Source organism: Myotis yumanensis, unplaced genomic scaffold (assembly GCF_028538775.1).
Source record: "Myotis yumanensis isolate MYYU_CA2020_CCGP unplaced genomic scaffold, mMyoYum1.0.hap1 SCAF_23, whole genome shotgun sequence".
In the NCBI taxonomy this organism is placed as follows: domain Eukaryota; kingdom Metazoa; phylum Chordata; class Mammalia; order Chiroptera; family Vespertilionidae; genus Myotis; species Myotis yumanensis.
This window is the reverse complement of record NW_027223774.1, coordinates 13,812,955-13,840,049: the sequence shown is the minus strand read 5'-3', so window position 1 is coordinate 13,840,049 and position 27,095 is coordinate 13,812,955. Positions and strand designations below refer to the sequence as shown.

The 27,095-nt window shown below is 43.9% G+C and overlaps 1 protein-coding gene across 7 annotated transcripts in view; it reads left to right on the top strand.

Moving 5' to 3' along the window:
• Window positions 1-2,330: 2,330 nt before the first annotated feature.
• ZNF235 (zinc finger protein 235) overlaps window positions 2,331-27,095 on the top strand; it is a 38,026-nt gene continuing 13,261 nt past the window's right edge. For 2 of the 7 annotated variants that reach the window (XM_070401910.1, XM_070401912.1), the window contains exons 1-4: window positions 2,331-2,367; window positions 4,095-4,157; window positions 13,006-13,132; window positions 13,812-13,937. In XM_070401910.1, coding sequence (XP_070258011.1) covers window positions 4,143-4,157; window positions 13,006-13,132; window positions 13,812-13,937 — 268 coding nt within the window. In that variant the 5' untranslated portion in view covers window positions 2,331-2,367; window positions 4,095-4,142. The other 5 variants (XM_070401908.1, XM_070401911.1, XM_070401906.1 and 2 more) reach the window with 5 other exon arrangements.

The window sequence follows — 27,095 nt, the reverse complement described above, 5'->3', positions numbered from 1 at the left end:
TACTAACAGGACTCAATTATTCAAAACAACGAAGAGCCACCCGGAAGCAGTGCCATGCAGCGCCCTCTGGAAATCGGTCTGTCTCTCTTTGGGTTTCTGTCTGAATTAGTGCTTCCCATGATCTCAAATCACTGCTTGTTGCCTTTAACTTGGCTTAGAAATAGGTCACTTGGCACTTTCTCTTATCTCCTCCCAGTTCAAAATGCTTGCACCTGTAATAGCGTTTTCCGAGATTTGCAGTTGGACTCAACTCATTCAAACCTCAGCGCAATCTTCTTTTGTAGTTTTAGCCTTTTTGTGGAAAATTGGCTTAGTGTGCCCACTATAGCTAGTCTGAGGGGAAATGTTTTTACTTCTTTTAAAAATATATTTAGCAAAGTATTTGGGGCTGGAAAGATATGTTGGGTTTGTTTTAAAATTGTATTTTACGTAAAAAATAAAGTGATAGATTAATGGTAAAAACCATGTTAACTTGAATTTGGGATAGGAGTATATTGGGTCCATTTTACTATTCTCCTACTTTTATCTATTTTTGAACTTTTATAATAAAAAGCTACAAAATATATTTTCTTCCTAGGAGAAAAATCATGGCTTCCTGGTTTCACTTGGCCTATTTAACCACAAGATACTTTATTTAATAGACTAGAGGCCCGGTGCATGAAATTTGTGCACAGGTAGGGTCCCTAGGCCTAGCCAGCGATTAGGGCTGATCAGGGCCTTCTGGCTGCCAGCCAGGGCCTCCCTTCCCTGGCTGCTGGCTGGGGCCTTCCTTCATTCCGTGCCGCCCCCTGGTGGTCAGCACATGTCATAGTGAGAGATAGAACTCCCGGTCTCCTGGTCGAACTCCCATTGGGACACTTTGCATATTAGCTTTTTATATATAGATTAGAGCAGCCGTGGGCAAACTACGGCCTGTTTGAAATGAATAAAACTAAAAAAAAAAAAAGACCGTACCCTTTTATGTAATGATGTTTACTTTGAATTTATATTAGTTCACACAATAACTCCATCCATGCTTTTGTTCCGGCCCTCCGGTCCAGTTTAAGAACCCATTGTGACCCTCGAGTCAAAAAGTTTGCCCACCCCTGGACTAGAGGAACTCATGCACTGGAGGAGGGGTCCCTCAGCCTCACCTGCCCCCTCTCACAGTCTGGGAGCCCTCAGGGGTGGGAGGCAACCCGGCGATCAGGGGAAGGCGACGCCCCCATCACACCTCTGCTGCTGCCACTGCCGGCAGCGCAAGCCTTGGCTGGACCTGGTTACCTGAGCCTCGGGCGGCCCTGGGCGGCTGGGGGCCTGAGGGGACTGGGGGACTCTGGAGGCAGGCACGCGGAGCAGCTGGGCCTGCCTATGGGCAGGCCTGGACTTGCTGCATGCCTGCCACCCTGGCAGGGCTGAGGGGACTGGACGCCACCATCTTGTGGCTATGGGCACCGCCATCCTTGAGGGCATGGCATTCAATTAACATATTCCCTCCTTATTGGCTGTGGGTGCCTCCATCTTTAAGGACGTGGCAGAAAATTAGCATATTCCTTCCTTATTGGCTGTGGGCACCGCCATCATTGCAGCCTGCTGCTCAGTCTGATAGTTTCGGTTGCAATGGTCGCTTAGGCTTTTATATATATATAGAAGATATCAGAAATATGTAATGAAATGTCTGAAGATGAACCCAAATTAGAAAACAATTCAGGATACTACATATGCACACATCACAATATTTTCTTAAATTACCTGCAGTGGAGCTGCCTTTGTTTGCCATAACAGCTAATATTTTTTTTAAAGTTCAAGATTTTTCTCTATTACAGCCTAATCAATGTTTGTATTGCCATTTTGTAAATTCTTAGAATATTTGAATGAAGAATTTCATTCAGCAAAACATGCCAAGAAATCTTAGGTGCCTTTGGATTAGAGGAGGTAAAGGAATTAAACACTATTCTACACTCCCCCTCCTCCCCTCCACACCTGGCTTGCACAGTTTGGACACTGAAGATTGAGACTTCCTACATACTTAGCTACCCTCCCACACAGTTGTCATTACCATGTCTTCCCTTTTTTCTTTTAAGTGGCCGCATTTTTTAAAACCCGCAATTATTTTCTCATAAGTTTTAAGAAATGAATAAAGCAAAAAGGAATCTGACAGTTACGCTCCAGATAGGTGATTCGATCGGAATCCTCTCTAGTCAAAACAAGCCAACAGGTGGGAAGAGCGGCCCTGCGAGCTGCATTCTGGGAAACGTAGTACCGGAGTGCGTGAAAACTAGGCGCTTCCTCTTGGGGATTCTGGGAAATGTAGTCCAGGAACTGTGAGTCGACCGAGGCACTTCCGCTCTCGGAAGGCGAGGTTGGGGCAGAGGTTCTCGCAGTTAGGTGAGTTAACTCCGCGTCCTGGCGCTCTTTCCGAACCTTCTTTGCCTTGGCGCGGGGCGAGCAGTGACTGGGTCTTCCCTCCTGAGTAAGGGGAGCCTCGGCTGGCCGAGGGCGGACGTGGAGGCGGCGGCGGCGAGCATCCGCTCAGCTGCTCTCTCTGCTCCCCCAGGTCCTCCCTGGAGGACCCGACAGCCAGCTCTGCCTCCTGCTCTCGGTAAAATATTGGGCGAGTTCCTTGATCTCTCCTTGCCTCAGTTTCCTCACGGCAAAAAAAAAAGGGTTACTTCTTCCCAATGGTGTTTTTATGAGAATTAAATGAGGTTGTATATAAGGACCTTAAAAATAGTGCCCCGTGCATAGTAAAATGTTGGCTGCTAACCATAAATTCTGTTGTAAGCCTCAGAAAGGCGCCCTGTTGTTCGGAAGCTTCTGTGAGCCCGGGATGGGGTCGGAGCTCACTGATGATGCCTGGATGTGGGCTGTTGTTTCTGCACCTGGACCCTCTCTAGCCTCTGGGCTTCCGCCGACCCTGGAGCAAGTCCTCCGTGGAAACAGCCGTGCAATTGGAGAGAAAAATAGTATTAACAGCCTGTATCTGAATTGTACGGAAACAGCCGTGACCTCAGCTTTGCAGCGTGCCTCACTACACGTGTGGTGGGGCCTCAATCAGTGTGCAGTGTTGTGTAATAAGCCCGTGTTGTTGATTTAAATGCAACAGGATTTATCAGGCTGAGGTTTTTATTAGCCATTATTGACCTTCTTGCCTATGGGAGAAGAAACTTTGTCTAGACCAGTGGTTCTCAACCTTCCTAATGCCGCGACCCTTTAATACGGTTCCTCATGTTGTGGTGGCCCCCAATTTCATTGTTACAAATTGAACATAATTAAAGCACAGTGATTAATCACAAAAAACAATATGTAATTATATATGTGTTTTCCGATGGTCTTAGGCGACCCCTGTGACAGGGTCACAGGTTGAGAACCGCTGGTCTGGACTCTTCCAGCTTCTTAACATTTGCAAGTAATTATACGCGTTAGGAGAAGAAAATCCGTGGCACTTTAACTGTCATTACTAACAAGGAGTTATCTCTGAGACAACCAGTCAGAATTAGATTTTTCCGAGGGTAATGATAACTCATGGGGCAGAACAATCATCTCTGAATTCTGGGTTTCTTAAAAGAATGATTTTTTTAGAAAGTCACTTTGTGTCTTTTTTTTTTTAAATCACATTCTAGAGAGTTTTTTGAATCCTAAACGCCTGCTTGTCTTTAGCTGCAAGAAACAGGGAATACTGGCGTTATTATCCCCACTTATAGGTGACTGGAACGAGGCGCAGAGAGACAAATGACTTGCTCAAGATTTGCACTGCTATTGAGTAGAAAGTAATACATAGACATGTCAGAATTTGAACCCAGGCATTTTGGCCCCATTAAGTTATACTGCCTGCCTGCCTGCCTGCCTGCCTTTCATTTCCTCCAATACCCAGGTTCAGGAATACTCTGGAAGCGTCAAGACGCACTTGGGGTAGGACTGTTTTAAGTAATGTTGATGAACAGTGGCAGCTGGCTGGGGTCCAGGGGAAGCTGGAGTCCAGCCCCTTTTCTCACTTAGCTTCGTGGTCACTGCCTCTGCCTAGAGAAGGGGGCACCACTTTGTGCTCCTATGAAGGGCCCTGTGGACTGGCAGCATCCGTAGCCTCTCTCTCACGATGTCTTTCTCTTCCCCAGTGTTGCCTTCCCAGAACTCTGCCTTTCCTCACAAGGAAGAGGAGAAAAATGATCAAGTTCCAGGTGAGTTGGGTCTGCCTTTCTGTTTCTTAAAATGACATCTCATTTCACAAAGGTCAGACACACATGTCTTCCTGGGAAGGGTAAGAGGGGACCAAAGGCACTTGACAAATTGCTGTATGGCAGGCTCTTACTATTTGCTTATTTCCAAATAATAGTGTGAATAGGTATTTTTTTTACATTTTTAAAATTAAATCTCTATTGTTGAAAGTATTACCTATGTCCCCTTTTTCCCCCATTGATCCCTTATAGCCTGCCCCAACCCCCGCCCCAGGCCTCCACCACTCTACTGTCTATGTTCATGGGTTATGCATGTATGCAGATGAGTTCTTTGGTTGGTCTCTTCCCCCTCACCCACCACCTTTCCTTCCTTCTGCGATTCAACAGTCTGTTCCAGGCTTCTATGTCTCTGAATCTATTTTGCTCAACAGTTTATTTTGTTCGTTAGATCCAGAAGTTTTTTTATATATTTAGGTGCTCCTTGATTGGGTGCATATAGTATGTTTACCAGGGTTATAGCCTCTTGTTGGATAGATCCCTTTTAGTACTATGTAGTGACCTTTATTGTCTCTTGTGATGGCCTTCATTTTGAAGTCTGTTTTGTCAGATATGAGTATTACTACCCCAGCTTTTTTTTCATTTCTATTTGCATGGAAACATTTTTTTCCATCCCTTCATTCTCATCCTGTTTGTCTTTTGTTCTGAGGTGGGTCTCTTGTAGACAGCCTATATTTGGGTAAGGTTTTCGTATCCTTTTAGCTACCCTGTGTCTTTTGATTAGAGCATTTAATCCATTTACATTTAAGGTTATTATTGATAGGTAATTATTTATTGCCATTTTATTTATTTATTTTTAAATATGTTTTTATTGATTTCAGAGAGGAAGGGAGAGATAGAAACATCAGTGATGAGAGAGCATCATTTATTGGCTGCCTTCTGCACGCCCCCCTACTGGGGATCGAGCCCACAACCCCAGAATGTGCCCTTGACTAGAATCGAACCTGTGACCCTTCAGTCTACAGGCTGACGCTCTAACCACTGAGAAAAACTGGCTAGGGCTATTGTCATTTTAATTCTCTATGCCAATGATTCTCTTTCTGTTCTTCTCATTACAGCAGTCCCTTTAGCATTTCTTGCAGTGCTGGTTTGGTAATGACAATCTCCTTTAGCCTTTTTTGTCTGGAAAGCTTCTTATTTCACCATCTATTTTGAATGATAGCCTTGCTGGATATAATAATCTTGGTTTCAGATCTTTGCTTTTCATTACCTTGAATACTTCATGCCATTCCCTTCTGGCCTGTAGAGTTTCTGATGAGAAATCATCTGACAGCCTATGGGAGCTCCTTTATAGATAACAAATTGCTTTTCTCTTGCTGCATTTAAGATTCTCTCTTTGTCTTTAAATTTTGGCATTTTAATTCTGATTGACTTGGGATGGGCCTGTTTGGGTTCTTCTTGCTTGGGACTCTCTGTGCCTCCTGAACTTGTGTGACTTTTTCCTTCACCAGGTGAGGAAAGTTTTCTGCTGTTATTTCTTCAAACTCATTCTCTATCCCTTGCTCACTTCCTTCTCCTTCTGGCACTCCTATTATGTGAATATTGTTATGTTTCATGATGTTCCACAGCTCCCTTGAGCTGTCCTGTTTTTTAATTGTTTTTTCTGGTTCTCTGATTGAGTGATTTTTTTTTTTTCTATCCTGTCTTCTAATTCACTGATCCGATCCTCGGCTTCCCTAATCTGCTGTGTTTTCCTTCCACTGTGTTCCTGTTAGTGCTATGACATTCTTCATAGTTACTATCTTTTCTCATGCTGTTGAGCATCTTTGCAATCATTATTCTGAATTCTGTGATAAATTTTTTTTTGATGTTGAAAGTATTAGACATGCCCCCCTGTGTCCCCCATTGACCCCTTCTAGCCCACACCTTCCCCCTGCCCCAGGCTTTCACCAACCTATTGTCTGTGTCCATGGGTTATGCATATATGCGTACAAGTTCTTTAGTTGATCACTTCCCACCCTCCCCTGCCTTCCCTCTGAGATTCCACAGTCTGTTCTATGCTTCTATGTCTCTGGAACTATTTTGCTCATCAGTTTATTCTATTCATTAGGTTCCACATATAAGTGAGATCATGTGATATTTCTCTTTCTCTGACTGGCTTATTTCACTTAGCATAACACTCTCCAGGCCCCTCCCTGCTGTCTCAAAAGGTAAGAGAGCCTTCTTTTTTACTGCTGCATAGTATTCCATGGTATAATTGTATCACAGCCTTTTTACCCAATCATCTACTGATGGGCACTTGGGCTGTTTCCAGATCTTAGCTATTGTAAGTTGTCTTGCTATGAACATAGGGTTGCATACATTCTTTCTGATTAGTGTTTTGGGTTTCTTATAAGTGGAATCACTGGGTCAAATGGCAGTTCCATATTGAATTTTTTGAGGAAACTCTATACTGTTTTCCATAATGGCTGCACCAGTCTGCATTCCCACCAGCAGTGTACTAGGGTTCCCTTTTCTCCACATCCTCACCAACATTTGTCATTTGTTGATTTGTTTTAGGAAGTCAGTCTGATAGGTGTGAAGTGATACCTCATTGTCATTTAAATTTGCATCTCTTTGACAATCAGTGACTTTGAGCTTTTTTTTTTATATGTCTCTTGGTCATCTGTATGTCCGCTTTGGAGAAGTGTCTGTTTAGGTCCTTTGTCCATTTTGGTAAATTTCTTATCTCCATTTCATTTAGCTCTTCTACTGGAGAATTCTCTTGTTATTTGAGGCTTGTTTTCTTGTTTCCCCATTTTGACGGCCTGTTTGGGTTTGTGACTCTATTAGATAGATCTGCTGTGTCTCCCAATCTCTAGTATAGGACAGTGTCAGATGCTGTTTCTGATTGGCCCAGCAAACCCTGTTTGGAGCATTCAGCAATCCACAGCTTGTGGCTCCCTCTATTGGGGCTGGGTGCCTTTGGAAAGGACCAAGTTCTGCTTTTTCTAGCCCCAGGCCCTGAATTAGACCAGGCAAAGACTCAACGTCTCTAGAAACCTGCCTCTGCCTGCAGTCTGATTGTATTTGGTCTTGATTAGCCTCAGGCTGTCAAACACCGTGTGGGGCAAGAAGTTTTCCAACATGGTGGGGCAATTGCTTCTGCCTGCAGCCTTGTTGTTATTCTCAGTCTCTCTCTTTTTTTAAAAAAATATATTTTATTGATTTTTTACAGAGAGGAAGGGAGAGGGATAGAGAGTTAGAAACATCGATGAGAGAGAAACATCGATGAGAGAAACATCGAACAGCTGCCTCCTGCACACTCCCCACTGGGGATGTGCCTGCAACCAAGATACATGCCCTTGACTGGAATCGAACCTGGGACCCTTCAGTCCGCAGGCCGACGCTCTATCCACTGAGCCCAACCGGTTAGGGCTATTCTCAGTCTCTTAATGGGCCTCAGAAACTCCCCAGGGTGGGGCAAGGGGTTTTCCAATAGGGTGGGGCAACTGCCTTTCGCGCGCTTGCACGCGCCCTCCCCACCTCCCCCCCCCCCCAGGCAAAAACTGCCTGGATAGCAAAGGTCCCTCAGAGAAAGATGTCTTTTGCAGTGTGAGGAAATGACTCAGAATAGGAACCTGGGGTGTCTGCTTTCCAAGGTCTAACCCCAGAACTCCCAACCCTGGCTTTTGCTCATACAGCTCCAGTCCACTCTGCCCTCCTTCTGCTGGAGCCCAAGGTGAGTGTCTGTACACAAAATTTTGTGCATTGGTCCTTTAAGAGGTGCCTGCATTTCCAGCCATCTCTCCTTGCCAGACATCATCCCTAAAGCTTTTCACAGCCAGATGTTCTGTGAGCACCTTTCTCGGTTCTGGTCCTCTGGACTGGGGAGCCCAGCTTGGGGTTTAGACTCCAGAATTCTCAATGGGAACCTCCAGAGCCGAGATATCTTGCCAGAACTTCAGCTGCTGTCTGTGGGAGCCCGGCCAGCCTTTCGCTCCTCTGCACTTCCTACCAGTCTCCATGTGGTCTCCACTTTCTGTCCATGGTTATAGGGATCTCTCCAGCTAATCTTCAGTTGATTATTCAGGATGGTTTTTCTGTGTTTTAGTTGTAATTCCAGTTTCTTCCTGGGAGTGTGTCAGTGTAGCATCCACTTACTCCGCCGGCATTTTGGAATCTCCCAATAGGTAAAAAAAAAAAAAAAAAAAAAACTCCCACTCTATAAACATGTTTACTAATTTGTTGTTTATTTTTCCACATATCTTTTTCATTTGTATTTACACGTATATATTTGTAATCTCAGCTTACCATTTTGGATTTTTTTAAAGTTTAATTTTATATCACCTGTGACTTAAATGGCCACATCATTTCCCACAGCATACCTAAGTCAATGTAAGAAACATTCAAGCCTGTGAAGAATTTTTGTGTTTGAGCCAAACCTGTCGACAATTGCTGGGAAGTAAAATCTCAACAGATTGAGAAAATGCTCTAGAGTAGTGGTTCTCAACCTTCTGGCCCTTTAAATACAGTTCCTCATGTTGTGACCCAACCATAAAATTATTTTCGTTGTTACTTCATAACTGTAATGTTGCTACTGTTAATGAATCGTAACGTAAATATCTGATATGCAGGATGGTCTTAGACGACCCCTGTGAAAGGGTCGTTTGACTGCCAAAGGGGTCGCGACCCACAGGTTGAGAACCGCTGCTCTAGAGAATGGCAGTTTTGCACCTTATTTTTTTTTTTTTTATATATATATTTTATTGATTTTTTACAGAGAGGAAGGGAGAGGGGTAGAGAGTTAGAAACAGCAATGAGAGAGACACATGGATCAGCTGCCTCCTGCACACTCCACACTGGGGATGTGCCCGCGACCAAAGTACATGCCCTTGACCGGAATCGAACCTGGGACCCTTGAGTCCGCAGGCCGACGCTCTATCCACTGAGACAAAGAGGCTAGGGCTGCACCTTATTTTATACATTATAAGAAAAAGAGAAGCCGAAACTGGTTTGGCTCAGTGGATAGAGCTTCGGCCTGCGGACTGAAAGGTCCCAGGTTCGATTCTGGTCAAGGGCATGTACCTGGGTTGCGGGCACATCCCCAGTGGGAGATGTGCAGGAGGCAGCTGGTCGATGTTTCTCTCTCATCGATGTTTCTAACTCTCTATCTCTCTCCCTTCCTCTCCGTAAAAAAATCAATAAAATATATTAAAAAAAAGATATCGCTATACTTTATTAAAAAAAAAAAGAAAAAGAGAAGACATCAGTGGGTTACATGAAAGCCACTGGTGACAGTTTAGGGAGGTGGGAGAAAGTAAAGTGGGGGGCCGTCGGGGGAACCTCTGGGATTGGATAAGAAGTAAAATGATAGACACACACTTCTTTTACGTAGGTGGGTGCAGCATAGTTAACGGTCAGCGGTTAATAGCAATGAGGGGATTTGTGGTGTCCGATCTGGTGCAGTGCCTGTGCTTTGACATTGCAAAGGTGTGTTACTGCAGATGCAAAAAGACAGTAGACAGGCTCAATTAAGGTAAAGATTGACTTTTGTCAGGGAAGATTCTAGCCTAGGACATGACTACCTGCCACAAACTGCTTTTAGTTAAAAAGTTTTAATTTTAGGGAGACCATCCTTTGTGGTTACTGTCGGTCTCTGAGTTTTTAAGGCTGCCATGCAGGCCTCCCCTGAGCTTGTCAGGTTTAGCATGTGGCCTCTTTTTGTCTGCACCTAATATTTTCCTTTATTTTTGTGTTTTATGACTTTTACCATTTTAAAGTTGTTTGCAATGATAGTTTTCCAACATAAAACCTTTTTTCCCCAAACAGAAATTCTGAGAATTCAATTTTTTTTTCTCTCCTTAAAGTTGTAGGGACTGTTTTCTGATACATGGTGCCTCACATTTTGTGGGGAAAAATATCTAAAGTGTATTTTGGTGCAACCAAGTCCAGGTGATACTGAACTCAGAGAAAAGAATTTTAGTTGTTTTCAAACAAGAAGAGCTACATTCTTTCTTTAATTCTAAGTTAAACCATGCATGCATTATAGTTAAGTTTCTGGGTTTTTTTATTGACATGTTAATATATATATATATATATATATATATATATATATATATTTTATATATATTTTATTGATTTTTAACAGAGAGGAAGGGAGAGGGATAGAGAGTTAGAAACATCGATGAGAGAGAAACATCTATCAGCTACCTCCTGCACACCTCCTACTGGGGATGTGCCCGCAACCAAGGTATATGCCCTTGACCAGAATCGAACCTGGGACCTTTCAGTCCGCAGGCTGACGCTCTATCCACTGAGCCAAACCGGTTAGTGCTGTTAGTATATTTTAAAGAAGTACATCCTTGGTCTAGCACCACCATGGACTTGCCAGGCCTTTATTCTGTGGAATAGCAGTGTGAGGATATAGATGGTCTTGTTTGCATTTTATTTTTATTGATTGATTTTAGAGAGAGAAAACATTGATTTGTTGTTCCACTTACTTATGCATTCATTGCTTGATTCTTGTATCTGCCCTGATTGGGGATTGAACCTGCAACCTTAGTGTATTGGGGCGGGGGGGGACGGACACTCTAACCAACTGAGCTACCTGGCCAGGGTTTATTCGTATTTTAACATAAACAGATTTGTGAACATTCACATACCTACTGAAGTCCACTCAGACCCCGGCTGACACCTGTTAACCTAAAAATAAAAGGCCAAAGTGAGAGGCAGCAAACTTTCATTTGAGATCCAAAAGAAATAGGTATTGGGGAAGCAGAGATTCAGGCAGAATCCCAAATATTGTTCCCATTAGGAGACCAAGGGAAGGGATATTTATGAGAAAGGAAGGGGAATAATTACGCGAATAGAAGGAGGGAGTTCCTATGGGTGTTAATAAGCTAAGGATAGATGTCTGCAGGTGCAGATAGGATAACGCAGTGATGCTAATTGTAAAGAATGTCTGGGCTGGCCAGTTAGTTCAGGCGGTTAGCGTGTAGTCCCGATTCGCCGAGGTTTCCAGTTCAATCCCCAGTCAGGGCACATAGAAGAAGCAACTAATGAATGTATAAATAAGTGGAACAAATCGACGCTTCTCTCTCTCAAATCAATAAAAAATAAAAAAGAATGTCTGCTTTCCTGCTAGCTTTGCAAACAGATGTTGAGATGCAGTGCTGCGTCTGGCCCAGCGCAACGGTTATGTTGCCTCCTGTAACATCCCAAAGGCTAGAGAAGCAAAACTTACAAAGCAGTTCCTCTGATGGCTGCTCGGATTCCATTCTGAAGTGGATCTGTTTAAGTTATTTTTACACACTAAAAGTTCAGTTACCTGAGCCAGGAGTTTCAGGAATCCAACTAAGGTAAATGGAGAGACACAGACGAAACGAGACTACTATATCGAGGGCCCGAGGCCACGCTGCGTGTATACCTGGTATGCCTGGTGGATGAAGGGCTCCACAAATAACATTGCCCCTCCCTTGGGGCAGCTTTCTTAGCACCTGTCTCTTCCCCACATGTGTCAACGGGTTGTTCAGTACACAGATGCTCAGAACTCCAGTCAAATGAAATACAGAGATGAGCAAAGTCTTTAGATACATAATTTTAATTTCCATAAAGAAAAATGCCATAGGCCGGCTGGAGTATCTCAGTTGGTTGAGCATCGTCCTGTGCACCGGTTTGATTCCAGGTCAGGGCACTTACCCAGTTTACAGGTTCGAGCCCTGGTTGGGGCATGTATGGAAGGCAACCAGTAGATGTTTCTCACATTGATGCTTCTCTCTCTCTCTCTCTCCATCCCCACTCCTCTTCTCCCTCCCTCCCTCTCTCTCCATTCCTTCTGTAAGCATGTTCTCGGGTGAGGATTAAAAAAAAAAAAAAAAGCCCGGCCAGTGTGGCTCAGTGATTGAGCATTGACCCATGAATGAGGAGGTCACCCCATGACTCAGGAGGTCACAGTTTAATTCCCTGTCAGGGCACATGCCTGGGTTGTGGGATCCATTCCCAATAGGGGCCGTGCAGGAGGCAGCCCATCGATTTTCTCTCTCATCAGTGTTTCTATCTTTCTCTCTGAAATCAATTTCTGAAAATATGAAGAAAAAGTAAAATGACATACACAAAGTTATGAGACAAATAGGAAATAGTGGTGGGGGGTGAAGCTGAGGATTTTGAATGCAAGAAAAAGGCTTAATGTTCGCAATAGGAATCTTCCTGATGCATGAGGATGTGAGCAAATGAAGTGAACAGGCAATATGTAAAAAAATATCCAAAGATGATTTTTAAAAAAAATTGATTTCAAGAACCGGTTTGGCTCAGTGGATAGAGCATCGGCCTGCGGACTCAAGGGTCCCGGGTTCGATTCCGGTCAAGGGCATGTACCTTGGTTGTGAGCACATCCCCAGTGGGGGGCGTGCAGGAGGCAGCTGATGGATGTTTCTCTCTCATCGATGTTTCTGGCTCTCTATCCCTCTCCCTTCCTCGCTGTAAAAAATCAATAAAATATCTTAAAAAAAAAAAAAGAAACATCAACTTGTTCCACTTATTTATGTACTCACTGGTTGATTCTTGTATGTGCCTTGACCAAGGATTGAACCTGCAACCTTGGCTTTTTGGGGTGATGCTCTAACCAACTGAGCTACCCGGCCTGGGCTTAAAGGGCACCGTGTTAAATGTGCACAAGATTTTTTTATGTTTCTCTTAGTCTCTTCCTCTCCCTCCCTTTATGGTGTGATTGTGGAAGGGGAGGAGGAGAAACTCTACTAAAATGAGTTCTGGGTCCCGTAGAGTCTGGAACAACGTCCTACATATCTCCTCCACCTTCTCAGTGCTGCCCTCCTCCCAGATGTGAAACAGAGGTTACATGTGTTCGGTGTTGTAGGAGCCGGTGACGTTCAAGGACGTAGCTGTGGTCTTCAGCCAGGAGGAGCTGGGGCTGCTGGACTCTGTCCAGAGGAAGCTGTACCGAGATGTGACCCTCGAGAACTTCCGGAACCTGGTCTCAGTGGGTGAGGACAGGTGCCCTCTGTAACATGGCTTCGTCCATTGAGCAGGGTTTCTCAGTTGACACTTTTGACACTGTGGGCCAGGTAATTGTTGTGAGGACTGTCTGTGCATTGTAGGATGTTTGCTAGCATCCCTGGCCTCTGCCCACTACTTCACGGCTTCAGGACCCCGTAGAGACCAGTTCTCCAGTCTATTAGGAACGTAGAGACAAGAGGTTTCTAGTCTTTGTTCCAAGGCAAACACTTGTCTTTTGTAATTAATTATAAATGAACAGTTGAGCTTGTCTGTACCTGGCTCCTTATTTCACATATCTTTTTTTAATCCTTACCAGAGGACATGTTTTTGTTGATTTTAGGGAGAGAAGAAGCGAGAGGGGGAGAGAGGAGAGAAACATCGGTTGCACCCTCCCCACCCCCGTATGCACAGTCTTGGTAATGCCCTGACCAAGAATCGAACCCGTACAGGACAACACTCCACCGGCCAGGCCTCATATATCTTTTATTAAACCTGTGAGTCATGACCCACTGCTGAGTCATGAAATTAATTTAGTAAGTTGCATCAAAATGTTTGATAAACACTCTGTTGGAGGAGGGGTAGAGCCTTCCATCATAGGATTGGAACCCCAATTTGTTTTAGTACTTTTTACCTTTAATGTCCCACTTAAATCTTGTCTTTTCACAGGGCATCTCTTCTCTAAACCAGATGTGATATCCCAGTTGGAGAGAGAGGAGCAGCTTTGGATGACGGAGATACAAACTCAAAGAGGTGGGCATTCAGCGGAGAATTGTGCAGCCAGAGTCCTTGAAGGTAAGAGCCCATTATTGTGTCTCTCTTCTGGGTGATCCGTTCTCCACAAGGCGACCTGAGAGGCCCTTTGAAAACACCAGTCACAGACCCTGGCCAGGTAGCTCAGTTGGTTAGAGTATCGTCCGGAAACACCAAGGCTGTGGGTTCAATCCCAGGTCAGAGCATATGTAAGAATCAACCCATGAATGTCAACATGAGTGGAATAACAAATTGATGTCCCTCTCTCTCTCTCTGTCTCTAAAATCAATAAATAAAAAACAAACAAACATCAGTTACATTCTGTCTCTCCTCTGCTTCACAGCCTCCACTGGCTTCCATTTCCCTCCAAACAGCACCCAGCGTATTGAAGGGGCCAGGAAGGCCCTGTCGTGTCGGCCCACTCACCTGGCTGTACCACTGTACATTTTTCTCCTTTCATTTCCCTCCCTTTGATGCTGCCAACTTGACTTGTTCCTGACATTTGGCGATTATGCTTCTGCATCAGGGTCTTTTACTTCCTTTTCTCTGGCTGGAATGCTGCTTTCCCATAAACCCCCAACCACTCTCTTACTCACTCACGTCTCTGCTCAGAAGTCATTTCATCCACGTCCTTCTGTGACCACTCACTTCCCGTGTCCCACCCTGGCCGGTGTGACTCAGCTGGTTGAATGTCGTCCTCCCAGTTCGATTCCCAGTCAGGGCACATACCCCAGTTGTTGGTTCGATCCCCAGACTGGGAAGCAACCTATTGATGTCTCTCACACCGATGTTTCTCTCTCTCCCTCTCCCTTCCTCTCAAATCAATAAAAATATATTTTAAAAATAAAATAAAATACTGTCTTCTCTTTACTCTCCACATCCTTAACTCACCTAAGCCATTAGTTGGACATCCCCCGAAGGCTCCCGGACTGCCAGAGGGATGTGTGACTGCCAGTTTAGGCCCCTGGGGGAGCGGGCCTAACCCGTCAGTCGGACGTCCCCCAGGGGGTCCTGGACTGCAAGAGTGTGCAGGCCAAGCTGAGGGACCCCCTGAGTGCATGAATTTTCATGCACTGGGCCTCTAGTTGTATTATAATTACCTACACTATTCATTACAAGAACATGCTGTGCAGGTTAGTGGCATAGGAGCAATAGGCTATACCATACAGCCTAGCTAGATTTCTGTAAGTGCACTCTGTGATGTTTATATAATGACATACCCATATCTCAAAATATATCCCTTTAAGTGATGCCTGACTCTGGGTGTGGGTGTGTGTGTGTGTTTTCCATTTACTTTGGTTTAATGTGCTCTTGTTTTCCTAGTTTCTTGGAGACCCGTGTTGTGTATAAATGTCCCTTTAAGTACTCTTTTAGTAGCAAGTCACAAATTCATTATCATTTAGTTCAAAATGCCCTTTATAATGTCTCTTTGTTTTGTGATGCAGTTTATTTAGTAGTGTCTTAATTCTGATTTAATTCAGTTGTGGTTAGAGCATAATTTGTATGACTTGAGTCCTTTTGCGATTGTTACAACTCGTTTCATGACCCAGAGTATGGTATCTTTTGGAATAGGTTCCATGTGCACCTGAAGAGTGTAATCTGATGTTGGTTGATAGTATTGTTCAAGTTTTCTATATCTTCACTCAGCTTCTACTTATTTTGCTATTTATTGAGAAAGTGAATTTGAACACCAATTCCAGGTGTGCAAGTTGTACAGTGAAGGACTGTAGTTGAGGCATATATTTAGCTGATTTGTGTAGATACTACTCTGAATCAGTAGCTATAGCTGAAGAGGAGACTTTTAATTTACCATTTTTATAGGCAAGAAAATCAGTTTCTCCTTTTCTGAAAACTTCCAGGGATGTTTTTATGTTGCTCTGCAGCTGGCTGATATCGACCTCCTACCCTATTAGACCTGTGGTTCTAAATGAATCTCATCAGTGCTCCGCCTGAGGTGGTACCAAATTTAATGCCATTTTAAGTGTGGCTTTTTCTCAGTTGGATGCTCTCTTGTTTGCTCTGAGCGTTTTTCAGGAATCTCACAGTTGTTTTTGCTGGTCTCGAGTGGTGTTTTTATATTTCAGTGGGGGAATGAGGACTGGAAGCTTCCCCGCCCGCTTTCTTGCTGATGTCACTATCTGTCCCTGATTTTTTCAGGAGGCAGGAATGAAAATGAGATGGAGACTCTTGGTGAAGCGGGAGGAAGGTGCCTTTCTTTGGGCGAGCTCTCATGCTGGCAGATCAGGAGACATGTTGTGAGTAAATTAACGAAAAGTCAAGTCTCCATGCTACATGTTCAAGAAAAGAGTTCTCAGTTCCCCAAACAACTTAATTCCCCCGGTGAGGTGGGGGCAGGAATCTCCATTCAGGAAGACAGCTGTGTAATGAGTCTTACGGAGAATCATTCCAGTATTAACGAAAGTCAAGCGTTTACAACAGGAAGAGCTCAGAATTATCGGAGTAACATATACCTGAACGAGACACAGAATTATCAGAGAAGTTGTAAGCAGATGCCAATGAAAAACAAGTTATGTATATTTGCTCCATGTGCTAACATCTGCAGTTGTAATTCACAGCACCATGATGATGATATAGTACACAAAAGAGAGAAAGCTCACAGCAACAAAGATTGTGGTGAAGACATCTCAAATGTATCATCTCTTGCCCAGCTCAGTATAATCCACACGGGACAGAAAACCTACCAGTGTCGTGAATGTGGAAAAGTATTCAGTGATAGCTCCAGACTTGAAGTTCATCAGCAGTCACACTTGGCAAAGAAGTCCCTTAACTGTGGTACCCGTGAGGATACCAGCGATAGCTCAGCCGTTCCCCTTCAACAGTATGTTCACGCAAGAAAAAAACGCTATTGGTGTCATGAGTGTGGAAAGTGTTTTAGTCAGAGCTCAAATCTGCAAACTCATCAGAGAGTCCACACAGGGGAGAAACCCTATTCGTGCGTTGAGTGTGGGAAGAGCTTTAACCAGACCTCACACCTGTACGCTCACTTGCCTATTCACACCGGAGAGAAGCCCTATCGATGCCAAAGCTGTGGGAAGGGCTTCAGTCGTAGCACAGATCTTAATATCCACTGCAGAGTCCACACTGGAGAGAAACCTTACAAATGCGAGGTATGCGGAAAGGGCTTTACGCAGAGGTCACATCTTCAGGCCCACGAGAGAATCCACACGGGAGAGAAACCGTATACATGTGCGGATTGCGGTAAACGCTTCAGTTGTAGCTCAAACCTTCACACCCATCAGAGAGTCCACACTGAGGAGAAACCGTACCGGTGCGATGAGTGTGGGAAGTGCTTCAGTTTGAGCTTCAATCTTCACAGTCACCAGCGAGTCCACACGGGAGAGAAACCATATAAATGTGCAGAGTGCGGGAAAGGTTTTAGCTCAGCCTCAAGTTTCCAGAGCCACCAGAGGGTTCACACGGGGGAGAAACCGTTTCGCTGCAATGTGTGTGGCAAAGGCTTCAGCCAGAGTTCCTATTTTCAAGCCCATCAGAGAGTCCACACTGGAGAGAAACCCTACAAATGTGAGGTGTGTGGGAAGCGCTTCAACTGGAGCTTGAATCTTCACAATCATCAGAGAGTCCACACGGGAGAGAAGCCCTATAAATGTGAAGAGTGTGGTAAGGGCTTCAGTCAGGCCTCAAACCTCCAAGCTCATCAGAGTGTCCACACGGGGGAAAAGCCATTCAAATGTGAAGCGTGTCAGAAGCGGTTCAGTCAGTCTTCACATCTTCAGGCCCACCAGAGAGTGCACACTGGAGAGAAACCATATAAATGCGACACCTGTGGGAAGGCCTTCAGCCAGAGGTCAAACCTCCAAGTCCATCAGATCATTCACACCGGGGAGAAGCCGTTTAAATGTGAGCAGTGCGGGAAGGAATTCAGTTGGAGTGCTGGGCTCAGTGCCCACCAGCGGGTCCACACAGGAGAGAAGCCCTACACGTGTCAGCAGTGCGGGAAGGGCTTCAGTCAGGCCTCACATTTCCACACCCATCAGAGGGTCCACACTGGAGAGAGACCTTACATATGTGACGTATGTTGTAAGGGCTTCAGCCAGAGATCACATCTTGTGTATCATCAGAGAATCCACACTGGAGGGGGTCTGTAGGCATGCGAGGCGCGACATGGCCTTTAGTTGAGTTCACAGCTTGGTCCCCATGAGAGAGTCTGTGCTGGTGAACGTGGAAAGCTCCTTCAGAACTCGGGAGCCTCGGGGAATGGCCGCGGGGAAGCAGCTCTACAAGACGTGAGTCAACAACGCAGTTGGGGGGATGAATTCTTTGTAAACATCAGATTTCACATGAGAGAAACTGGTTTCATAAAATGGTGAATGGTGACACCAGAGTTTTCAATGTCCCGGTTCCGAAGAACACAACAGAAGGATCTTACATTTCACTGGAGTCACCCAGAAGAGAGGGCGTATGAATGGAGATTATGTGCAGCACTCGAACAAAAGTATATGTGGCAGATTTGACGGACAAATAAAATTTAAGCCAACTACAATGTAACCTCCATGTAATAGAGGTGTTTTTCACCACTACCAGTATGTCTACCTTGGAGAACTGCTTGGCTTGTATGAGGAGCCCATCAATTACTGAACAAAGTAGAGAAAACCGCTGTAATGACAAGTATTTGAAAATTCTAGTCAGTTCCCTACCTTAAATTCATAACAGCATATGCAAAAAGAATCCTGTAATGCTGCCATCCACAATAATACAAATTAATTTCAACAAGACTTCTGAATGGCTCCTATCCCCCATTCAGCCTGTTTTTTTGTACAGTGTATTATCTGTGTGTACAGTATAATACTTAATCATTGGTTTGTATTTTATAGACTGAAAAGTACTGGTTTTTATTAATCTACTAACATGATCCTGAATTTATACAATTATAAATTTTGTTCCTTAATTCATTAGGGTACAGTTTTACTGTAACTCTTTGAAAACGTTAGAAGTAGTTACTAATGACAGAAAGTTTTAGTGAACTTGAACTGTGAGTAATCGGTTTCTTCTCATTTTCATGCAAACTTAGGTCAAAGTGCCTACGCGTAGCTCTTCATCCATCGCGACTTGTAAGGCAGGGGCCTTGGCAGATTTCATGGACGTCACTTTGTCACATTCCACCCTCATTCTTCCTGCTAAAATGGGGAGGGGGAAGCAGGATAAGAAGTTTTTTTAAATTTTTACTGAAATTTCCCTAACTGTAACAGTTTAGGTAAATTGTCACTTTCACAGCATTCCGTGTTCAACACTTTCTCTTGGTCGAAGTGGACAACATTAGCTGGTCAGTACGTATCAAAATACCCTGTGACCCAGCAACCCTACCACTGGAGGTTTTGCTTAGGAAACTATAGAAAAAGTTAGATCGTACACAACAGTGTTTATACTGAATTCAATAAAAGGAAGTAAGTATCTGTAAAATATTTAAATTTTGTTTGAATATTATACAGCCACGAGAAATGTGGTGTGATGGTGGTGTCCTCTTGAAGTTACAACGTGCTGGACCCCTATAATTCACGAAGGATTTCCTGCTCAACATACTCACGTCTGAGAGCTGCACACTGAAATGAGGGGACACACCTGAGTGAACCGTGGAGATGGGGCGGTGAAGGCCAGGGACAGAAGCTGTGTCCAGTCTAGTGCTTGCTGAAGCCCCCAGCAGATACAATGGCGTTCAAGGACGAGGGTCAACTCCCACTGGGCAAACCAGAGGGGCAGGGACAACGATGGGGCCTGGGGGGCTGGCACACACTGAGACTGGGCACAGGGTCAAGATCAGAGAAGCAGTGCAGAGGGTGTAGCGTCCCACAGCCTGCTAGCACCACCAGACAGAGGACTTCAGACATGAAAACCCACCCACCCCACCCCCGTGGCCTGCCGGGTAGACAAAGTGCTGAAAACTTTCCATCCAAGGGGTCTGTCCTCACTGTGGCTAAACCCCTAGGAAGGACAGAGCTGCGGATGTGTGATCCTTCTTCCCCTGCCAACCCCTCCCCTACCCGTCAAGGTGCAGACTGGGCGGGGGCGGGGGGGGCGGGGGGGGCACGGGCAGCCTGGTCCAGCCAGTGTGGCTCTGCCAGTGGCTCCAGCCTAACAGGAAGGCAGTGCTGGGAATACACAGGAGACCAAAGTCCAACACTTCAATCCACAGGAGTGGTGGGTTGTCACCTTAGACTGAGGTGACTCCATTGTGAAAAGGACACCCCCCTCAGGGAGGATGGGGCTTGTTCCATGGCAGAGCCAACACTGCCCACAGGGATCCCAGAAGCCCCAGCAGAGCAAGTAAGAGAAAGAAAAAGCTGTGCTTCAGCACCACCTCCTGGAATAGGAACTTCTTCCTATCAACCTATACACTGAAGTGTAAAATCCTTAAATTTTCATTCCCACAAATGTCCAGGCAGAGAAATAATTCAGCACAATGAGTACATAGTACCTCTGCCCTGGCCGGCTACCTCAGTTGGTTAGAGCATTGTCTCAATACACCAAGCAGCAGGTGGGATTCCCAGTCAGGATACGTATGAGAACCAACCAATGAATGCAAAAATAAGGGGGACAACAAAGTATTTCTCTCCCCTCCCTATCACATCAATAAACATCCTCAAGTGGTGTTTACAAATAATAAAAAAATACGGAGATTTCCACAATACGTATATAATACGTTAATCCTCACCAGAGTATACGTTTATTGGTTTTAGAGAGAGCGAACGATTGAGAGAAAAACATTGATATGAGAGAAACGGATTGCTTGTCTCCTTTATGTGCCCCAAGCGGGGATCGAACCTGCAACCTTTTGTTGTACGGGACAGCACTCCAACTAACGGAGCCGCCCGGCCAGGGCTAGAATCCATATGTTTTAAGTGAAACAATTGTATGTGGTTTACAGGGGAAGCTTTAATTATGATACAGGTAGGCAAGGCCACAGACCCTCCCCTCTCCCGTTACACTCACAGCCCACACAGCCAACAGCCCACACTCACAGCCCACACTTACAGCCCATAGCCCACACTCACAGCCAACAGCCCACACAGCCCACACTCACAGCCCCTTTTCCCTCAGCCAGTTGACAAGGGCGGATCAGAACAGAATTTCCAGGATGACCTGCTGCTCTCCCCACACTGGTGGCATTATTGGAACAAATGCTCAGATATGATTCAGCCCTGTCTGTGCTTCATTTCACTCAAGTAGTGACAGGCAGCCTCGGCGCCATTTAGTGTCTAGTATCAAAACTGGTGAAAGTATTGATTATAAACCATCATCTATCACAAGACTACCAAGTCTCCTTGTCTCTTTGTCAATCATTAGTATGATTGTCTCTGTCAATCCTTAGTACCTGAGTTACAGTATAAAAAAAGCACTGTAACAGGTCTGTTAGCAGAGATGAATCTGTGCAAAATTGCTGGGTCTTCTGTTCCCCTCCAACCCAGTCTTCCTGTAAGTAAATTACCTTATAATAAACTGTCATATTCTGTGGAGATGCCGCTTCGTTTGTCATTCCGGAGGCACTCACTCATTACAGTGGCCATAACACCTGTGCCCACTATCAGACACCATGCGAACATTAATCAAAGGAAAGCTGAGGCTGTTAGAAAAATGCAAATTAAAGCTATAAGATAGCACTACCCAACCAGCAGAATAGATAAAATTTAAAAATACAATATGGCCCTGGCCTGGCGGCTCAGTTGGGTGGGGCGCCATCCCATACACTGGAACGTGGCGGGCATGTGCCTAGGTGGCGGTTTCGATCCCTGGTCAGGGCATGTACGGGAGGATTGATGTTTCTCTCACATCGATGTTTCTCTTCTTTCCCCCGTCCTCTAAAAATCAATAGAAGCATATCTTTGGGTGAGGATTAAGAAATAAAAATGCTGCCCTGACCGGTATGGCCCAGTGGATAGAGCGTCGGCCTGCGGACTGAAAAGTCCCAGGTTCGATTCCGGTCAAGGGCATGTACCTTAGTTGCAGGCACATCCCCAGTGGGGAGTGTGCAGGAGGCAGCTGATCGATGTTTCTAACTCTCTATCCCTCTCCCTTCCTCTCTGTAAAAAATCAATAAAATATATTTGAAAAAAAAAGAAATAAAAATGCTGACAATATTAAGTGCTAGTGAGAATGGGGAGCAACTGCATCTCTTACAAGTTACTGGTAGGAGTGAAAACGGTACAGTCACTCTAGAAAAGAGTTGGGGAGTCTTTTTAAAAACTAGACATACAACTACCATATGACCTGGACATTGTGCTCCCGGGAATTCATCCTGTAGAAATGAAAATGTATCCACACAAAAGCCTATAGACAGATGTTCACAGCAGCTCTATTTATAACAGGCAAAATTCTAGGAAGAGAGAACATATTCAGTGGTTAGGGTTGGAGGAAGGATCTGACTAGTACAAAGGAGGGACACAGGTGGGCCAGTTCTGCATTCTGACTACAGCCACAGTTACCAAAATCTATACAAATCTATACAAAGGATACAATTTCATAGTCACACACACACACACACACACACACACACACACACACAGTGCATGCAAACACTGATGAAAATATGCAACTACCATCTGACCTTCTGACTCAGCATTTGCACTTCTGGGCATGCATCCCAGGGAAAAGGAAACCTATGTCCACACAAAAACCTACACACACATGCGCACAGCAGCTTTATCTGCAGTAGCCAAAAATATAATCACACGAATGTCCTTCAACAGGTAAGTGACTAATCAAATCATGACACATACATACCATAAAATACTACTCAGTAATAAAATGGGCAAACTAAACACAATTTGGATGAATAGCCAGGGAATTTTGAGGCGGGAAGGTGGGGGGGGCGGGGGGGTTGGGGAGCCAATTCCAAAAGGTTTAATGTGGTAAGATTCTATTATGTAACATTCCAGAAATGACAAAATCATAGAAATGGACAACAGATCAACGGTCATAACAGGTTAGGGTTGGGGTGAGGGAGCGGCAGGAAGGTAAGTGTGGTTACAAATGGGCAAGAATTGTCAGTATCTGTTCATTGACTGTTGTAGTGGGTAAATGAATCTACGCAGGTGATAAAATTGTATAGCACTTAATTCACAACTGAGCACCAGTAAAGCTAAAGAAATGTGATAAGGTCAGTGGATTGTATAAATGTTAATGCCTTGCTTGTAATATACCATCACTTTGCAAAGTGTTACCATTTGGAGAAAGCGGACAAAGTATACAAGATGTATGTCTTTATTACGTCTTACAACTGCATGTCAACCTAAATTCTCTCAATAGAAATTTCAATAGAAAAATGGGTAAAAGCAAAAAAAGATTTGTAGTTTAGTTGATAATATTGTGTCAATGCCAATTTCCTGGTTTTAAAACCAGAAATGTACAATGGTGTGAAGGGTACTTGTGAGCACATTGTTTTTTGCAATGCCTTGTGTCTTAAAGTACTAAGAAAAGTCAAAATGGCTATATTAATATAAGACATAGTAAACCTCAGAGTAAAGAAAATTACCAATGATAAAAGGGTACATTATATAATGATACAGGATCAATTCATTAAGTGAGCATAATTCTAAATGAATAAACACCTAACAATAGAATTTTAAAATAGTTAAAAGAAAAAGCTGGTGAATCTGAAAGGAGAAATAGACAAATCCACAATTACATATAGAGACCTCAGTATTCTTCTTTCAGTAATATACAGAATTGTTAGGCAGAATATCAGCAAAGATACAGAAGAACCGAACTATGCCATCAACCAATTGGATATAATTGACATTTATGAAGAATATTCTACCTGGCGACAGTGAAAATGACAACAAAACATTCTTTTGAAGGACACATGTAACAGTCACTAAGATAGATCATGCTCCTGGGTCATAAACCTCAATACATTTAAAGTAATTAAAATCATATAACATTTTCAGAGCACAAAAGAATTAAACTAGAAACCAATAATGGAAAGGAAACAGAAACATCTCTAAACATTGGAAATTAAACAAAATACTTGTAAATAACCCATGGATCAAAGAAGATGATTCAAGGGAAATTAGAAAAATATTTTAAAGAAATTAACCCTGCTGGATAGCTCAATTGCTTTGAGTGTTGTCCCCATACTCCAAGGTTGTGTGTCTAGTACATGGTTGAGGCATATTCAGGAGTCAACCAGTGAGTGCAAGGATAGGTGGAACAACAAATTGAAATCTCTCACTCTCAATAAATAAAAAAATTTTAAAAAAATATAATAAAATTTGTGCAGTGCAGCTAAGCAGTGGCTTATAGCATTAGATGCTTATATTAGAACTGAAGATAGGACTCAAATCAATAATCTACATTTGCATTTTAGGAAAGTAAAAGAATATCAATGAGAAAAATCATACTGAAAACTATGGTTTTTTTTTTCAAAAAGATCAATGAACTTGATAAACCTCTACCACGAATGGCAAAGAAAAATAAAAATCAGGAACGAAAGAGAGGCTATCACAACAGACACTACAGACATTAAGAGGATATTAAGGTTGCCGAAGCCGGTTTGGCTCAGTGGATAGAGCGTCGGCCTGCGGACTGAAAGGTCCCAGGTTCGATTCCGGTCAAGGGCATGTACCTGGGTTGCGGGCACATCCCCGGTAGGAGATGTGCAGGAGGCAGCTGATCGATGTCTCTCTCATCGATGTTTCTAACTCTCTATCTCTCTCTCTTCCTCTCTGTAAAAAATCAATAAAATATATTTAAAAAAAAAAAAAAGAGGATATTAAGGTAATAATATGAACAATGCTGTACATATAAATCAACAACTTAGATGAAAGGGATCAATTACTCCAAAACCAAACACCAATCTCTACCTAAAATAAAATAATCTAAATAGTCCTTAAGTATTAAATACATTGAAACCATAGTTTAAAAAAACAATTCAAAACAATATGCACAGATGGTTGTATTAGTAAATTCTACAAATATTTAAATAAGAAATAACACCAGTTATCTACATCTCTCTCCTTGAAAACAGGAGACACTTCCCAACTCATTATATGAAGCTAGCATTACCCTGGTACCAAAATCCAAGAGTGTAAAATACAAAACATCACAGATCAATATCCCTCACGAACAAAATTAGTAAGAGGAATCCAGCAATTTGTAAAAATAATAATATACCATAACCACGTACGGTTTATCTCATGAATGAAAAGCTGGCTTAATATTTGGAAATGAATCAGTTTAGTAATCCACTACGTCAGCGATTTTCAACCGGTGTGCCACAGAACTTTTTTTTTAAAAATATATTTTTATTGATTTCAGAGAGGAAGAGAGAGGATGAGAGAGACAGAGACATCAATGATGAGAGAGAATCATTGATTGGCTGCCTCCTGCAGGCCCCACACTGGGGATCGAGCCCACAACCCGGGCATGTGCCCTTGACACAACCTGGGACCTTTCAGTCTGCAGGCTGATGCTCTATCCACTAAGCCAAACCTGCTAGGGCATCCACAGAACTTTTAAATCATGCAATACCTGACTAGTCAGGGACACTGACCTCTTTTCCCTCAGATTGTCAAATTAAAAAAAAAAAAAATGACAACAGCCGCTCAGTGTGAAGGAATCAAAATTATACTTTTTTTTTGTCAGATTGGCAAAAAAAAAAAGTTACATTTTTGGTGTACTGAAGAATTTTAGTAATTAGCTTTTGTGTGCCATGAAATGAAGAAGGTTGAAAACTGCTCTATTATTAACTGTCTAAAACAAGGGATGGCAAACTATAGCCAGTGGACCAAATTTAGCCAACTGTTTTTTAAGGCCTGCAGGCACAATCACTCTGAGCCATGGAGACCAAGCCAGGGTATCTTTTTACCCTCGTTGCCCTCCCGACTCCCAGAGCCCGCCTCCCTGGCTGGCAGTTGTGTCTCAGTGTGAGAAATGCTCACCTGTCCAAATGAAAACAATGGACTCGGAGACAGAAGCATGGCGAAAACGAGACCTTTAATATGTTCTCGAGAGCGGGTGTCTGTGGGCAGGAGGCACACAGGGAGTAGTGATCACAAGCTATTTATCCCTTAGGTGCAAGTCCCTCCTCCAGTTCCTCATTGGCTGAGTACTATGGGGTCACTAGTTCCCTGATACATTGCCTAGGTCTTACTGTCTCCTATGGGTTATTTTTGAAAAATGGCCTGAGGCCTTTTCTAGTTGTCTCCACCTCCCGTCCAGTTGAGGTGTGCACCGCGGGGTTTCCACCACCATGCCGGCTCCTGTACACATCCAACTGTGAAAAGGAAAAGTTGTAGGGCTACTGGCGGCCTTGGCGTCTGGACCCAAGACCACAGCCTCGAAAGGCTGCGCCGTGAGGAAAAAGCAGCGTGGTGCGGGGGGGAGAGAAAGCAGCGGTTTCATTGTTGTTTTTGTTTTGTATTTGATTTTATTCTCTAAACCCAGAACACGGGGCTTTTCCGTTGCAATCACTTCAGTGCAGGGAGGGAGGCGGGGACTTGAGGTGCCTGAGGAGAGGCAGGGAAGGGAAGCAGGGCAGGGAGACGTGGCCAGGGGTCATCAACAAATCAAACAAGGACAAGTGCTGGTGAGGTTGTGGAGAAAAGGGAACCCTAGTACACGGCTGGTGGGAATGCAGGCTGGTGCAGCCACTGTGGAAAACAGTATGGAGTTTCCTCAAAAAAGTAAAACCAGAACTCCCATTTGACCTAGTCACCCCACTTCTAGGAATATATCCTAAGAAACTTGGAATGCTCACCAGAAAGAATAGATGCACCCCTATGTCCATAGCTAAGACTTGGAAACAGCCTAAGTGCCCATCAACTGATGAGTGGATTAAAAAATTATGGTATATTTACACAATGGAATATTAAGTGGCAATAAAAAAGAACTCTTACCATTTGCAACAGTGTGGGTGGACCAGGAAAATATTATGCTTAGTGAAATAAGCCAGTCAGAGAAAGATTAAGGATCACATGATTGCACTCATATGTGGAATCTAATGAACCAAATAAACTAATGATCAAAAATAGACCTGAAGTCATAGAAGCATGAACAGACTATTGAACCTCAGAGGGAAGGCAGGGGAGGGTGGGTGGGAAGAGAACAACCAATGAACTTGTATGCATATATGCATAAGCCGTGGACACAGACAATGGTGTGGTAAGGGCCTTGGGAGGGGGGAGAGGATGGGAGCGGGCTGGAGTATGTAAATGGGGAGAAAAGGAG